The sequence below is a fragment of the Miniopterus natalensis genome, chromosome 4 (assembly GCF_054644295.1).
Source record: "Miniopterus natalensis isolate mMinNat1 chromosome 4, mMinNat1.hap1, whole genome shotgun sequence".
Taxonomy (NCBI): Eukaryota; Metazoa; Chordata; class Mammalia; order Chiroptera; family Miniopteridae; genus Miniopterus; species Miniopterus natalensis.
In genome coordinates, this window is record NC_142084.1 from 39720005 (window position 1) to 39734333 (window position 14329).

Genomic DNA, 14329 nt, shown 5'->3' on the forward strand with positions numbered 1-14329 from the left:
GTTCAAACCGGCAAGGTTCCAGTATTTGGGGTGGGGTGTGGATGAAGTGGTTATAATGCTTATTTAAAAGATATGTGGCAAATCACCTAAAAAAACAGAGATGGTGAAGTGCAGTGACAGTGTCATGATTTACACTGGGGGACACTAACCCAAGTCCGTTAGCATCAAGTCTGAATAAAACTCAAGCAGCGTAGGGTGAGTCCACCCCTGCGTGCTCAGATGCCTCAACATGCCTTCCTGCTGGCCTGGAGTCCTGAGTTGTTTGTACAATGGATTCTCCTGCTGCTGTCTGCTGACCCCCTTGAGGTCAGGTCTAATTCATATCCAGGTGAAGGCAGCAGAAGTGCCTGCCTAATGCCCCTCATGCCAGGCTCTCCCTCTCCATGACCCCAAAACCTTCAGGGGAGGGGGCGGGGTAAGGATAGGGAGAGGGTGTTTAATAACAACACAGTAAAAGGTTCTGTACTTGCTTTCCTTACTTGAGCCCACCGGTGGGGACAGTGTGGCATTTCTTATGCTCCAGCAGCTGTTCGGGGGTCTTCATGAACTTGTGGCACACGTCACACTCAAACATCCGGGTGATGAGGTGTATCTGCAGATGGCGCTCAAACATGTTCTTCGTCTTGCAGACAAAGTTGCAAAAAACGCATTCGAACCCTGGAAGGACCGAAGCTGGGTGTACAGGTGCATGGGGCAGAGGGACAGGAAGGCAGGAGCAAGGCCAAGATCCTCTTTCTTCACCCCTCCCCCCCGTTTATGCCCTTCCAGATGCTGTTCTCTGCATCTCTGCGCTAAAAGACGTTGAAGCTTTGGAGTCAGTGTCACACATCCCCATCCCATTTTGGGTGCAAATCAAGACAAAAGGAATGTTCTTGGACCTAATATCTATTTCCAACATCACCCCTGACAAGGGGTCATTCTTCCAGAGTGGGTAGGGTTAAGCAGGACACCCGCCTCCTCTCTTACCTTTCTCTGGCTTTTCTTCACTATTCAGTGAGGGCTGGCTCCCGGGCATGACAGAGATGACCAGCAGGTTGTTCCCGCTCTTGTTTTTCTGGGAGCTGTCTGAGTCGTCCTTGCTGTTGGCTGAATCACTTAGAGCTGAGAGGGAGGATGATGAGGGGCTATTTGATTCACTCGGGGTCTTCCTGTCTTCCCCTAAAAAAATAATAAAACCCAAGTCTGTTACTTAGGAGATGTAAACCCTAGAATAACAGCAGTTGGGATGTGTCTCATGGCTACATCATCACCCAGGGAACACAAGCTGAGGTCTCCAGCTTCTCCAGTACACCCACTGGGGTTCCAGTCATCTATGGTGATGACCCTCATGGTACCTGGGGCCAAGAGCAGGCTCTCATTCATTTGAGGAGTGTTTATAGAGGTCTTGTAATACTTAAAATAAAATGACAATAATAGCAAAGTTGTGTTGAAAACATTACCGAGTTCCAGATACTGAGTCATGCTTTAAATGCTTTGTCTCATTTTATTCTCTCAAAAAGCCTGCTGAGGTACAATTATTATTATTGCCCTCATTTTACAGATGAGGGAAGGGAGGCAAATGAGGTTGGTCAGTTGGTCTGACCCATGTTCTTCATCAGCTCACTGAATTCTTCCTCAAAGACAGGAGTAAACAGTCAATAGATCATTAAAATCTAGTGTCAGTAGACTTTTGCTTCCATTCAAGATATGTATCAGAGATGGAATTTACCATTGCTATTGAAACAACTAAAAGAAAAAAAACACACAGACAAAACATATCAAATAATAGTTTTCACAATATTGGACATCAGGCAATGAAGAAGAATGATTCCTGAGAGGTAGGAAAAAAAAGAGGTGGGCATATGATTGCCCTACATCCTGTTTTGAGAGACCTTCCAAGCTGCAGTGTAGGGAGGGGGTACAGAGGTGGAGTCCGACAGATCTGCTGATTTGAGGAGATAGAGCTGAGGGTCTGGGAGATCCACATGGTTGGACCTTGCAGGACAGAGTACCAGAAAGGAAGAACTCAGAGACCTGCAGAGGGTCTCTTGTGAATATTCAGCAGAGTATGGGTCAGAGCATGTGTTGGAGGGAAATCAAGCCATCTGAAAGGCTTAGAGAACAGCGCCTGTTTCCACCAGCCACACTGGAAAAAACTTATAATTTGCCCTAGATGGAGTAATGCTCCAGAGCTGTCTGACAAGTCATAAAAGCAAGGCTCAAGAGGATCAAAGTTTCCAAGTAATTACCTGGTCAAGAATATTTATAGGAATATAAAATATCTGGCACTTAATAAGGTAAAATCACAATGTCTGACACCCAAATAAAGGCTCTCAGGCATGCAAAGAAACAAGAAAACACAACCCAAATGGGGAAAATAACAACCAATGAAAACTAACCCAGTTGTTGGAATTTACAGACAAAGATCTAAGCACAGCAATATAACTGTATTCCATATGTTCAAAAAGTTAAGTAGAGAGATGGAATATGTACACTTGATCTTATCCAAAAGGCAGAGAAGCAATGATGGAAGATAAAAAAAAAAATCCAAATCAAATTTCTAGAGATGAAAATTACAATGTCTGAGATGAAAAATATACTGGATGGGATCAATAGCAACTTAGACACAGCAGAGGAAAAGATTAGTGAACCTGAAGATAATAGCAACAGAAATTATCTGAGACGAAACAGAGAGAAAAGAACCACAAAAAGATAAAGAGCATCGGTGAACTGTGGAATGCCTTCAGGCAACTTAGTGTAAGTTTAACTGGTAGGGAGAGCAGAAAAAACACTTGGAAAGGCCAAAAACTTTCCAAATTTGAGGAACATCGTACATCCATTGATCCAAGTAGCATAATGAGTCCCAAGCATATGAAAGACAAAGAAATCTATACAAGGGACATCATAATTAAATTACTCAAAACCAGTGATAAATAAAAAGTCCTTAAAAGCAGCCAGACAAGATTTAAGATGTGCAGAGGAACAAAACTAAGAATGACAATAGATTTCTTACTGGAAACAATGCAACTGAGAAGTAGTGGAAAAACATCTTTGAAGTACTGAAACAACTATGAAAAGGTATTTCACAAAAAAAGGCAAAAAAACCCCCCAAAAACTGATGTAAAAAAGTTGAAAGAATTCATCACCAGCAGACTTGAATTACAAGAAATGTTAAAAGAAATTCTTCAGGCAGAAGGAAAATGACACCCAATGTAAAAATGGATCTACATAAAAGAATGAAGAGAACTGGAAATGACAACCACATGGGTAAATGTGTGAGTCTTTCTGATGATTTAAATCTCTTTAAAAAGTAATAAAATGAATTTTGTTTTAAAAAAACAGTAATAATGTAAGGTTTATAACACATACATATATGAGAACAATAACATAGCGGCTGGAGGGAGAGAAATGGAAGTATGCTATTGTGAGGTCTTACACTACGTGTGAGGTGGTATGGTACACTGTGGTAAATTAAAGATGTACTTTATAAACCCCAAATAACTGGAGACATATAAAATTCATGGCTCAGGAGACTCAATATTGTTAGGACATCAATTCTCCACAAACCAATTCAATGAAACCTCACAGTTTTATGTTAGGGTAGAAAATACAGGGAGACTGTGCTGCAGATCCAAGGAGTGGACTTATCCTACTCTACTTAAATATTTCCTTAAAATTAAATTAAAAATTAATATTCTGCTGGTTGATTTTCTTCCCTACAGATAAGTCCCCAGAAGTGGGATTACTGCGTTGCAGAGCATTACATTCTGAAGCCCCTGCGCATATATACCTAAGTAGTTTCCCTAAGTTCTGTAACTTTGCAGGGCCATAGGCACAAGAGTACCAGCAGCGCCCGGCAACAGTGGAAAACAGTATAAAAGGTGCCCTTAACTTAATAGGTTAACATAAGCCACTCTTGAGTTTTATTTTGCTCCGTGAGGTTGAACATTTTTTCCTTATGTTAAGCAATTAGCTTTTATTTCTTTTACTGTGAATTGACTGGTCATGTTCTTTCCAAAATCTTCAATTAGAGACCTAAAGTGTTTCTTATCAGTTTATATAAACTTTCTATATAAATATATTAGCTTTTTGTCATTTTTACAAACACATTTTCAGAATGTGGTGGGTTTTTTTTTGGTTTTCCTTCTCTTCTTACTTTCTTTTGCAAAAAAAGAAATTTTCATGTGTCACATGTCTTGATGCTTTTCCTTTGTGATTTCTTGTTAGCCCTTAAGCTTTTATAAACCTCCTTCATTGTGTTTGATGAATATTCTATTCTATTTTCTTCAAGCCTTTCTAGGGCAGACTGTAAACAAGGACTGTGTAAGTTATTTTGGTGTCAGTGTGAGGTAAGGTATTGATGGTTGTATATTCCAAATAGCTATTCAAATTTCTAAATGCCATTATCGCAGCGTTTAAAAATGGCAGCAAAATTTGCATTGAGGAAGTCACAGCACCAGAGGGAATATTTTCCCCTGGCTGATGTTCTCTGCAGGGACAAGGAGCTGGGAGTGGGAGAAAGAGAGCGAGGAGGGGTCACGCAGAAACACCTAAACAGAGGCCGCTCAGCACCCCATTCCCAAGCGTGCCTTGGGTGAGAGTGGCCTGTAAGGAAGCGTGAGGAAGCACGCGAGGCCTGTGGATGACCAAATAAAAATGTTCTGTTGATGAAAGCTCATCCTGTAGATCACAACTTCATTTAGGCAACCAGAGAGCACTGCAGATTCCCTAGGGCACTGGAATAAAGGGTGCCTGTTCCTGTGACAGGTAAATCAAATTAGAGAACAGGACTCACAAAATTGGAGATTCATAGTCCAAGTTCTTTCCAGCCATTGTGGTTTCTATGGTTTTCTTGAGGTAGGGTGGTGGTGGAGGGGGCTGTGCAGTGGAAAGGGAGGAGAAAAGGTCTGGGCTGGGTTTAGGCATACTTTGGGGTGGAGAAGGTTAGAAGAATGGAATATAACAGAAAAGAGAGAGAGAGAGACAAAAAAAAGAGTATCTGAAAAGCCCATGGAAACGGGAGAGAGGCTGGCCTTTCCCTCCATTAGCCACTCCAGAAATGCTGGATTTAATTTGTCTTCAACGTGGGTTTCCCAGCTCACCTGCTGCCCACGGTGCTAATGTGGTTATGGTCAGACAACCGACTGTAAAAATGGCACCTTCTCACTCAGCAGAATGGCTCTCTGCAGACCTCCAAGTCAGAGCTGCTCAACTTACTGACAAAAACAAGCTTTTATTGCTGTTGGCACCATGGAGCCACAGCGGCCAGGAAAGCACAGAGAGATCCTTCTCGGCCATGCACATCGTCAGCACAAATGTCAGGGAAATTTCCCTTCCTGAGTCCTAAAAGTGCCAATGATGTGAGGGGCCGACCCAGCACCCAGGCCTGCAGTCAGCAGCCTCAGCTTGTAATTTGTAAGCACTGCAAACACAGGAGCTCCTCCTCATTCTCACATAATGACTCCTGGCCGGCGTCATTTGTAACCATCACTTGCGAGAGGATAATTGCACGGCGAAGTCAAAATGTTAACATCATTAAATGGAAGAAGTTAACCAGAATGGCAAGAGTCTGAAATGAAAGGCGAGCACTGGCAAAGTCTTGGCCGTGGTCCGGGGGAGTGACTGGGATGATTCGGGGGAATCTGGTTTTCTCTGTCCCTGAACAGACCTGTCACTCGTGATCACGGAGTGGGTTGGGGCTGCAGTGCCCCGCGAGGAGCACCCGGCAGGGGTAGGTGTGCAGTGCCCTGGCCCAGCAAAACAGAGAGGTCCAGCCTTTGCCAAGGGTTGGGTGGGGCTGCCAGAGCAGCAGTGATACAGAGAGAAGGCTCTGGAATGAAAACTGTTCGGGTCTGAGTTTCTGGAGTCATGTCCTACTGTTGATCTTGGACAGAATCCCTCACCTCTGTGGAGCCTCAGTTCTCAGCCTCTATAGTATAAGAGCAGGACTGACCTCGGAGGGTCGTTATGAGGCTTACATGGGACCCAGGGTGCCAAGGTGCAAGCGCGGGGCACTGGGAGAGCGTAAAGGCTGTTACCATGATGATGATGACAAGCAAACAGCTCGGCACCGCTCAACCATCCCAGCGTGTGGGCGTTTCAGCCCGGCCAGTGCACAGGGGAGCGTGGCCCTGCTCCCTTGGGAAGGTCTTCCTCCTCTGGGAGGGAATGTCAGTGTCACGTGGGGATGAGTATGCTTCTGCCAGGTGGGCAGGAGTCTGGGGTGGAGGGAGATGGAGGAGAGAAGGGCCGCCAGGAATGGTCACCTGTGTGCTTGGTGCCAATGTGAGCCTTTATCTCTGCCTCCTCCATGGTGACGAAGTCGCAGGTAGTACAGCAGATGGAGAACATCCACTGCTCCTTGTCCACGTGGAGGGACATGTGGCTGACAAACTGGACGTTGAGCTCGGTCTCAAATCCACACACGTGACAGCTACGTGAGAGGATGAAGGAAGGGGGGGAGAGAGGAGTGACATTCTAAGCGCGGGCCACCCATCACACCCAGTTCACGCAGAAAACGCACCGGGGCGCACTCCCCTCCCCACCGGGCGGCTAGCATCGGGAAATCCTTCTGCATTCCGGGAAGCCCCGAAGTCGTCACCGTGCTAAACAGATTTAGTGCCCGCATAATGTAACAATCCCATACATGCTATAATGATGCTAAATAATCACAGAGTTAATTAAAAATTACAGATTCCAGATGCTGCACGTCTCCTAACGGATTCCTTTGGGCAACGGGATGCAGTGCAGCCAAGATGTGAGCGGCTGGTACACGGAGCAGCTCGGAGAGCCCTGCACACCCGCGAGCCTCCCGCCGCCTCGGGAAACCTCCGTGTGGCAACGAGGGCACACACAGGTCCTTGGACAGCACTCCTGCCTGCCCGCGACAATTCCCGACAGAAGCCGCCCATCCATGGAGACATGTCATGCAAAAGCAAGTTTCTCCCAATCCATATGGCCTCTCTCATGGGCAAGATTTGGTAGAAAGCCTGAAACTTGGGGTTTTATGGCAACCAAACCAAATACTGATTTATGGCTGGAGTGGGAGAAAACCATAAAATTCCAGGTACTAAAGGACAGAACACGACTCAGGGAAAATAAGCTCTGCCTTCGTGGCTCCTTCCTCAGGGTTCTCAGGTTTATTTTTCCTAGTCTATTTTCCTTAGGACACTTCTCAGGAAGCAGCAAGGTGCTCGGTTACAAAGGTGGGAGCTTGCCAGCTGCCCAGGCCTAAAAGCTAGTAACCCCCAGAGCCCTGCTGCTTTCTGGAGCTCCACCCCTGAGAGCCACTTCTAAGGCCATTTTCCTTTCCATTCATTCTACCAGGGCATCCAAGCCAGGAGAGGAGTCATTGCAACTGCAGGGTTCCATCTAAGCCAAGCAGCTATGAAAACGCAGGTCAGCGTGTCCACTGAGCAGAGGTGCCTGGTCACATCTGCCTCGCAGGCGGGCAGGGATGTTGGGAAGGCTGGACTACCGGCTCCAGCCGCAGCTCACCTGTAATAATAAGGGTGCTTCTTCCCGTCACTGCCTTCAGAGGTGACGGCGCTGACAATGTCCTCAGTGTCCGTACTCACCAGCTTCACCGAGTGGACGGTCAGGTGCTGGTTCAGGTTCGCACGACACTTAGCAGCGTAGGGGCACAAATGGCATTTGTATTTTCTTTCCTCTGGGGGAGAAAGGGCAGGAAAAAAACCCCAGCTGATCTCAGAAATGAAATCACAACATCGTGCAAGAGACCACTTGAGGGTATCCAGGAAAGGGGGGGGTTCAAGTCCCATTTCAAGTGGGGACAAAGACAAAACCTTGGAATTGTAAATATCTAAAAAGTCTGTACCCAGCAGGTCATTCCTATACTAATACTTCCAAAGACAAAAGAAAGTCCCAGGGCCATTGGAACATCTGTTTTTTCCTGGACACCCACAGGCTAAGACAAGCTATAAGCATATTAGTGTGTGTGTGTGTATGTGTGTGTGTGTGTGTGTGTACACGCCTCCACGTGTGTAAGGTGTGGGTAGGTTCACAGGACTGGTGTGTAAAGGAAGCCCCATCACTTTCCCTAAGTTCCAGGCCTGGGTCAGCCAAGAAATAAAAAACAAATGAAATGAAAGGAATAAAAAAATGACTCGTGTGAAATAATTGAATTGGAAATTTACATTTTACATAAATAAAGTAAAAAATTTTGATTAATTCCTTAATGGAAACTCTCTCCTAAAACTGACAGTATTTCAGACTGTTTCCAGAGTGGCCGCCTGAATTCATCTGGTTAATCAAGCAAATTAAAGTGAAAGGAGCAGCCTTTGCTTTCCCTGTACAGACAGAGGGAGTGGACGGTAGTGGAAGGCTAGAACGACTTCGTTTTCTATCCTTAAGGTCCTTACTTTGCAATACCAAGCTTGCCTTCAACAAGAAAAATGCCTGTCTTATCTACTTCACAGGGAGGAGCACAGAGGAGTTTTTGTACAACAGTCAGGCATCATTATTGTTATAGGTGGTCCCCAACACTCGGGAAAGGGCCCTGTGGTCAGATAAAATAGGGTCCTCTCTTTGGAATTTTTGCATTGGTATTATTAAGCAAGGTTTTTAATTTTGGTATTAAAGTGAATTGCCGAACTTTCTTTTTTTTTCCTTCTATCATTTGGAAAGGTTTGATAATACTGGAATTTCCTAGTCTCAAAAGGTTTGAAAGAACCAATCTGGACTTGACACATTTATCAACAATAGAATGAATCTCTTTCATCATCTTTCCAAATTTCTCTTTGATAACTGATTTACTTAAGTTTTTTTCTTCCCCTCTTGGGTCAATTTTGGAAGTTTTGCTTAAATTAGTTATGTCATCTAGGTTTTTAGCACTCCCACTTCCATTTTGTTCCTTTTTACCATGGAGTTGCCCTTATTCTCCAATAATTCTTTTTTTTTTTTTTTTAAATATGTCTTTATTGATCTCAGGGAGAGGAAGGGAGAGGGAGAGAGAGGTAGAAACATCAATGATGAGAGAGTCATTGATTGGCTGCCGCTTGGGTATGTGTCCTGACAGGAAACCGAACCTTGATCTCCTGGATCCTAGGTTGATGCTTCAACCGCTGAGCCACACCCAGCCAGGCCCAATAATTCTTTAATAGCATTAATGATTAGGCCTCCTTTTTTCAGTCCCAATTTTTAATACTTTTGCTTCCTTTTCCTTTCTTAATCAAGGTTAAAGAAATTTATCTATTTTGTGGTCTTTCTTTTCCTAGGCTTTATTTTTCTTTTACTAGTTCTCTAAGATGAGTGCTAAGTTCCGTTTTGTCTTTCTTCTCTTCTAATTGAAACATTTAAAGTCTATGAATTGTCCTTTGAGCAGAGCTGTAGCTGTTTGTTCAGGTCTAGGTATGAAGTGTTCCCCTTTTCGTTCCTTCTAGATGCCTATACTTTGCATTTAATTTTCTTCCTTTTCTTTGACCTGATTAGGCAGGACATTTTATTGATCTTTGGTTATTCTAAATTTCATGTAATTATGCGCAGAGCATCTGGCCTGTAAAACCTCCACTTTTTTGAACACGTTAGTTTTCTTTGTGCTTAAGTACATGACTAAATTTTGTCTAGTGGTTTACTATTTAAGATTAAAAATACTGAAAATATATATAAAAAAGAAAATTAACCTTGTCATGTTAATACTGCCTGTCCTGCCTTCTTTTTCATTTCATGTGATATGCAAAACCCCTATTTATTTTCTTTATCATTTTGTTTGGCATTTCCTATAAATAAAATACATCTGAACTTTTAAAAAGCCCGATCTTCAGTGTAAAATTGAAAACTTCATATTATTATTTCCACCTTGTTTTATGTTTACAATTGATTTTTCCATATTTCTTTTTGTCTTCACTTATTTTTGCTGCATTAAGTTAACATGTGTTCCTCCTTTAGTCATTTTTTTTTTTTTTTTAATCCTCACTCAGGGATATTTTTTCCCTTGCCTTTTAGAGAGAGTGTGAGGGGGAGAGAGAGAGAGAAAGAGAGAGGGAGAGAGAGAGAGAAACATTGATGTGAGACAGACACATTGATTGGCTGCCTCCTGCATAAACCCCAACCAGGGCCAGGGATTGAGCCGGCAACCGAAGTACGTGCTCTTGACTGGAATTGAACCCAGGGCCCTTCAGTCCTCAGGCCAACACTCTAACCACTGAGCAAAACCTGCCCGGGCTCCTCCTTTACTCTTTAACTTGCTTGCTTCCCCTCTCCCAACACACAGAATCAACCATATTTCTCTACTATTGCATGTAAACAAAGATAGTAACTGTTCCTCCACCAAGGTGCTCTGTGTCCCTCCTGCTCATACCTATAATTAAGATGAGCCCAATAAGATGGGGTACAGCCCCATCTCCTGTGCCAACAAGAGCAATAAATTCCTTAGAGTTGAGGAATTTTACCCAGATATGCCTAAACATGTTTCTTATCTCATCAGTCCTACTTGAACTCTATGAGTCCTTTCAATACAAATAAAAAACCCTTTCCGGGGCCTTGTTTGAACATGCCAGGTCAAATGGCTTGAGGAGGTCAAGCCATTTGATAAAAACATTCCTACCACTTCCTGTCATAATTCTCTTAGAGAAACTCAGCTTCTTGATAATAGAGAAGCTGGTGATCCAGACCAGGGAAGGCAGAGCAGTGAAGCCAACTCACCTGTGTGCAGCGAGAGATGTCGGGACAACGTCTGCTGTCGGCCAAAGACTTTCCCACACACGTCGCAGGGGAAAAGCTGGTCACTGAATTTCCAGGATGGCAGTCCATTGCCTGCCTCTAGTACTAGCTTTTCTGTTTCTGGATCAAAAGAACAAAGCATTGTGAGGAATAAACAAGGCAACATGAACAAATTTCAGTTTAGTCAACATTCAGGATGTAAGCAGAGGCTTCCTTCTAAGAAAGTGGCTGGTAACTGCAAGTAGGTCCCAGTAACCTCTGGTCTTCATGCTCATTTGCTATCTCAGAGGAGGCTATTCTTGAATGTTGTGGTGGCAGATGAATTCCAATTTTAGTCAAGTCTCCAGTGTTTTCTCACTTTCATCACTAAACTTAGCCGACCCAACCCTCTAGAAGGTTGGTAGCATGTTTTAGCTCTGTGTCCACTATACAGTCCAGTATCAATAAAAACTGTTGAATGAGTGAATGATTGAGTTGCACGTTAAGATACCAGAAATGTAGACTTTTCCCACAAGATAATAAATCAATAATGCTGAGTCTCAGATTCAGATGTGAAAATAAATGGTTCGATTCCTTGAAAGGGATCCCTTGCCCTTTATGGGGAAAGGTTTTGTCCTATGTTCAAAAGTGTTATACAAAACCATTAATGAGGAACTTATGTTACACTCAGTGATGACAACCGCAAGCTGCTTGCTATGGCCTGAACGTTTGTGCCCCATCCCTAATATTCATGTGTCAAAATCCAAATCCCCAAGGTGATGTTATCTGGAGGTGGGGCTTCTAGGAAGCGCTTAGGTCTTGAGGGTGGAGCCCCCATGAATGGGATTAGTGCTCTTCTAAAAGAAGCCCCACAGAGTTCCCTGAGGACGCAGTGAAAAGTTTTCGATCCAGAAGAGGGCCTTCACATGCCCACACTGGCACCCTAATCTTAGACATCAAGGCTCCAGAACTGTGAGAAATACATTAATGTTGTTTATAAGCCACCCAGGTGGTGGTATTTTGTTATAGCAGCGTGAACAGACTAAAACACTCCTCCACAAAACTCCCTAATGCAAGAGTGCACAAACTTGAATTTCCCCAAAGGTCTTGTTATACTTGAGAAAACGGTGAGTGCCACAAGTTATCTGTACATAGTTCTCAGCCATAAATGAAATAAATGGAAGTTAATACATTCTCTGTCATCTTAAAATATTTTATTTTCTCATCATCATCGGTAGGATTACCCTGAATTTTCTGAACCTTATTTCTTCTCACTGAACTTTAATAGATTACACAAACATTCCTTTTATATTTATAAGAAGACAGGTGACAGAGAAAGTACCAAAAAGGCGGAAGAGGATGCTTCCAGGAAGACAGTTGGCTGGGTCACTAAAAGGCCTTTGGACCTTACTTTGAAGAAGACAAATTACTGGGTTACTATCTTGTCCTTTACCTCAGTAAATTACTGTGAGTCTTCTTAAAGCACAGTACTGCTTTATAGAGCCGGATACCATGTGGTGATAATTACACAGAGGAAAGACTTTCTGAGATCCAAGCAGATGAAATTCTCAGACCACAAGTCAGAGACAACATCGGAACAAAAAACTTCATTTCACACAATTTGGTAAAAACCGTGATTGGGTCAATTCTCATTTGAATGCAGACTCGCCAGATAGTATGAGCTAAGGAAAGGAGAAAGGAATCGAATCAGGTGTGTGTTTGGAGAGGGAGGGGTGGGGGAGTGATGGTGAGATTGCAATGTTTGTTGCAAGGCACCTGCCAGCAAAGCCGATGATGATAAGGCATATTTATTGATTTATCTGTTTGTTAAAACGCTGCTCTTTGGGCCTCAGAGACAAGAGCTGGTCTTATTAAAGTTGGAACGTGTGACTAAAAATTTCTAAAGGGGAAGGAGCAGGACTGTGGGGGAAAAGGAAGGTGAAAAGAGAGGCCATCGACCTGCTGGGGACAAGAACCACTCTGAGACCACTGTCCTTGAGTCCAAGCGGTGGGCATTTCAGCCATGTAGCGGTGAGAGGCTGTTTCAGAAGTTCCTTTTAAGTGTGTAATCAAAACTAGTGCTTCAAAGCGGGAGGATAGTAATACTTGCAAGGAGAGGTCAAGAGGGTACAGGGTCTTCCAATACGTTCATGACAAGAAGGAATTAACCGAGTCACATACCAAACAAGTAGATGCAATTAAAAGTAAAGAAGTCTCTTAATTCTTTCAAGTATTAGTCATACACTTGAGAAGCTGAAGAATCAGGAAAAGTCTAATCCTGTCCACTGGCCTTAAAAAACTAAAGCTATGAAGACTGTGGTTCGGCGAAGCAGAAAGAACAGTCTGCAGGCCAGAGCCACCAAGAGGGCGTCCATGACTGATCGGCCACTTCCCTGCACCTGGACCCCAAGCCCGGTCCAGGGACTGGCTCCTCTTCCCCAGTTGCTGTCTGGTTTCACCACGGCCACCTGGCTTCACTTCACAGGCACCAAGGCAACCACGGGCCATTGGGAGCCTTATCCCAGAACATGAACTTGGAATCACAGCTGGATGAGGCTGGGGGAAGAGTATTACTTTGATAAAACAAGTACTGAGTGAAAGGCCCACTCCTCTTTTCACGGAGTAGGAATGGAGCTCAGCAGATGCCACATTCTTCCACATCTCGTGTGAACGGTACCACCCAAATGCCATGTGAGAAACCTCAGACACTTGCTTGATTCCTCCCGCTCAGTCTTTCACCGCCTCCAATCATTCACCAGAGGCTGTTGCCCTTGCCCCAGAAGCTTTCCTGATTCCTTCCTCTCTATCTTTCAACACATCCGATTAGCCACCCAAAGCTGTCTGTCTAGTTCTAGAGTGAGACCTGACTGCAATGGGCACCCAGCAAGGACGAGCTTCTGAATGCCTATGGTCTGCCTTTCTGAAGCAGGACTGGCCCCGTTATCACCGAGAGCTGCCAGCTGTGATTGCAGGTCCTCCAGGAGGCATTCTAGAAAAGAGGAGCACAGTTCGTCCCCAGATCAAAAATTTTCAAAAATATTTTCAAATATTTAAACTTGAACCTATCAATGAAGACATACTTATAAAAGCTGATACGCAGGTTGGTTCTAACCTCTGTGTATTAGCAATATTGATGGTAACCCTACAGCAAGGAGACCACTGCGGGACAGAGGTGAGTGTCCTGTGGGTGCACATTTTAAAGCTTGATTCCCAGACACGGGCACCATGCTCCACCCAGTCACAGTGCACTGGATGAATCGGCCTGGCTACCACTGGGATCATGTGCTGCAGGTTTAACAAAAAGATAACATCTTTCAATTTTGTGTGTGTGTGAACATTAATGTAGAAGCTAAAATTGACATATTTTTATGTAAAAGTTTTCTATTTTTTGATTTTCAATAAATGTTGGAAACCAAGAAAAATAAATAAAAAGCCTTACTTCCTTAACTGAGTCATCATCTCTCACCAGGATTTTTGCAAAAGCCTTCCAAACAGCCTCTCTGCTCCCAGCATCACTCCATTCCAGTAGTCCCTCCTCACAGGTTCTGGAATGATCTTTCTAAGGAACAAATCTGATCAAGTTCTGTCTTGTATTCCAACAGCTCCCCAAGGCTCAACTCCTTCACGTGGCTTCTTTGGTCCTTTACTACCTGGCTGCAACCACCACCCACCTTCAGCTCCCCATGTCACC

General features: G+C 43.9%; 1 protein-coding gene across 6 annotated transcripts in view; it reads right to left on the reverse strand.

Annotated features, from left to right (window-relative positions):
* Window positions 1–14329, reverse strand: part of ZNF827 (zinc finger protein 827) — a 151470-nt gene that overhangs the window by 6873 nt on the left and 130268 nt on the right. For all 6 annotated transcript variants that reach the window (XR_001602743.2, XM_016206900.2, XM_016206905.2 and 3 more), the window contains exons 9-13: window positions 10642–10779; window positions 7477–7648; window positions 6246–6412; window positions 967–1158; window positions 480–657 (exon numbers count right to left, since the gene is read on the reverse strand). Coding sequence is in view for 5 of the 6 variants with exons in the window: in XM_016206900.2 (XP_016062386.1) it covers window positions 480–657; window positions 967–1158; window positions 6246–6412; window positions 7477–7648; window positions 10642–10779 (847 nt within the window). In the remaining variant the exon portion in view is untranslated. The remainder of the gene's footprint in view (window positions 1–479; window positions 658–966; window positions 1159–6245; window positions 6413–7476; window positions 7649–10641; window positions 10780–14329) is intronic.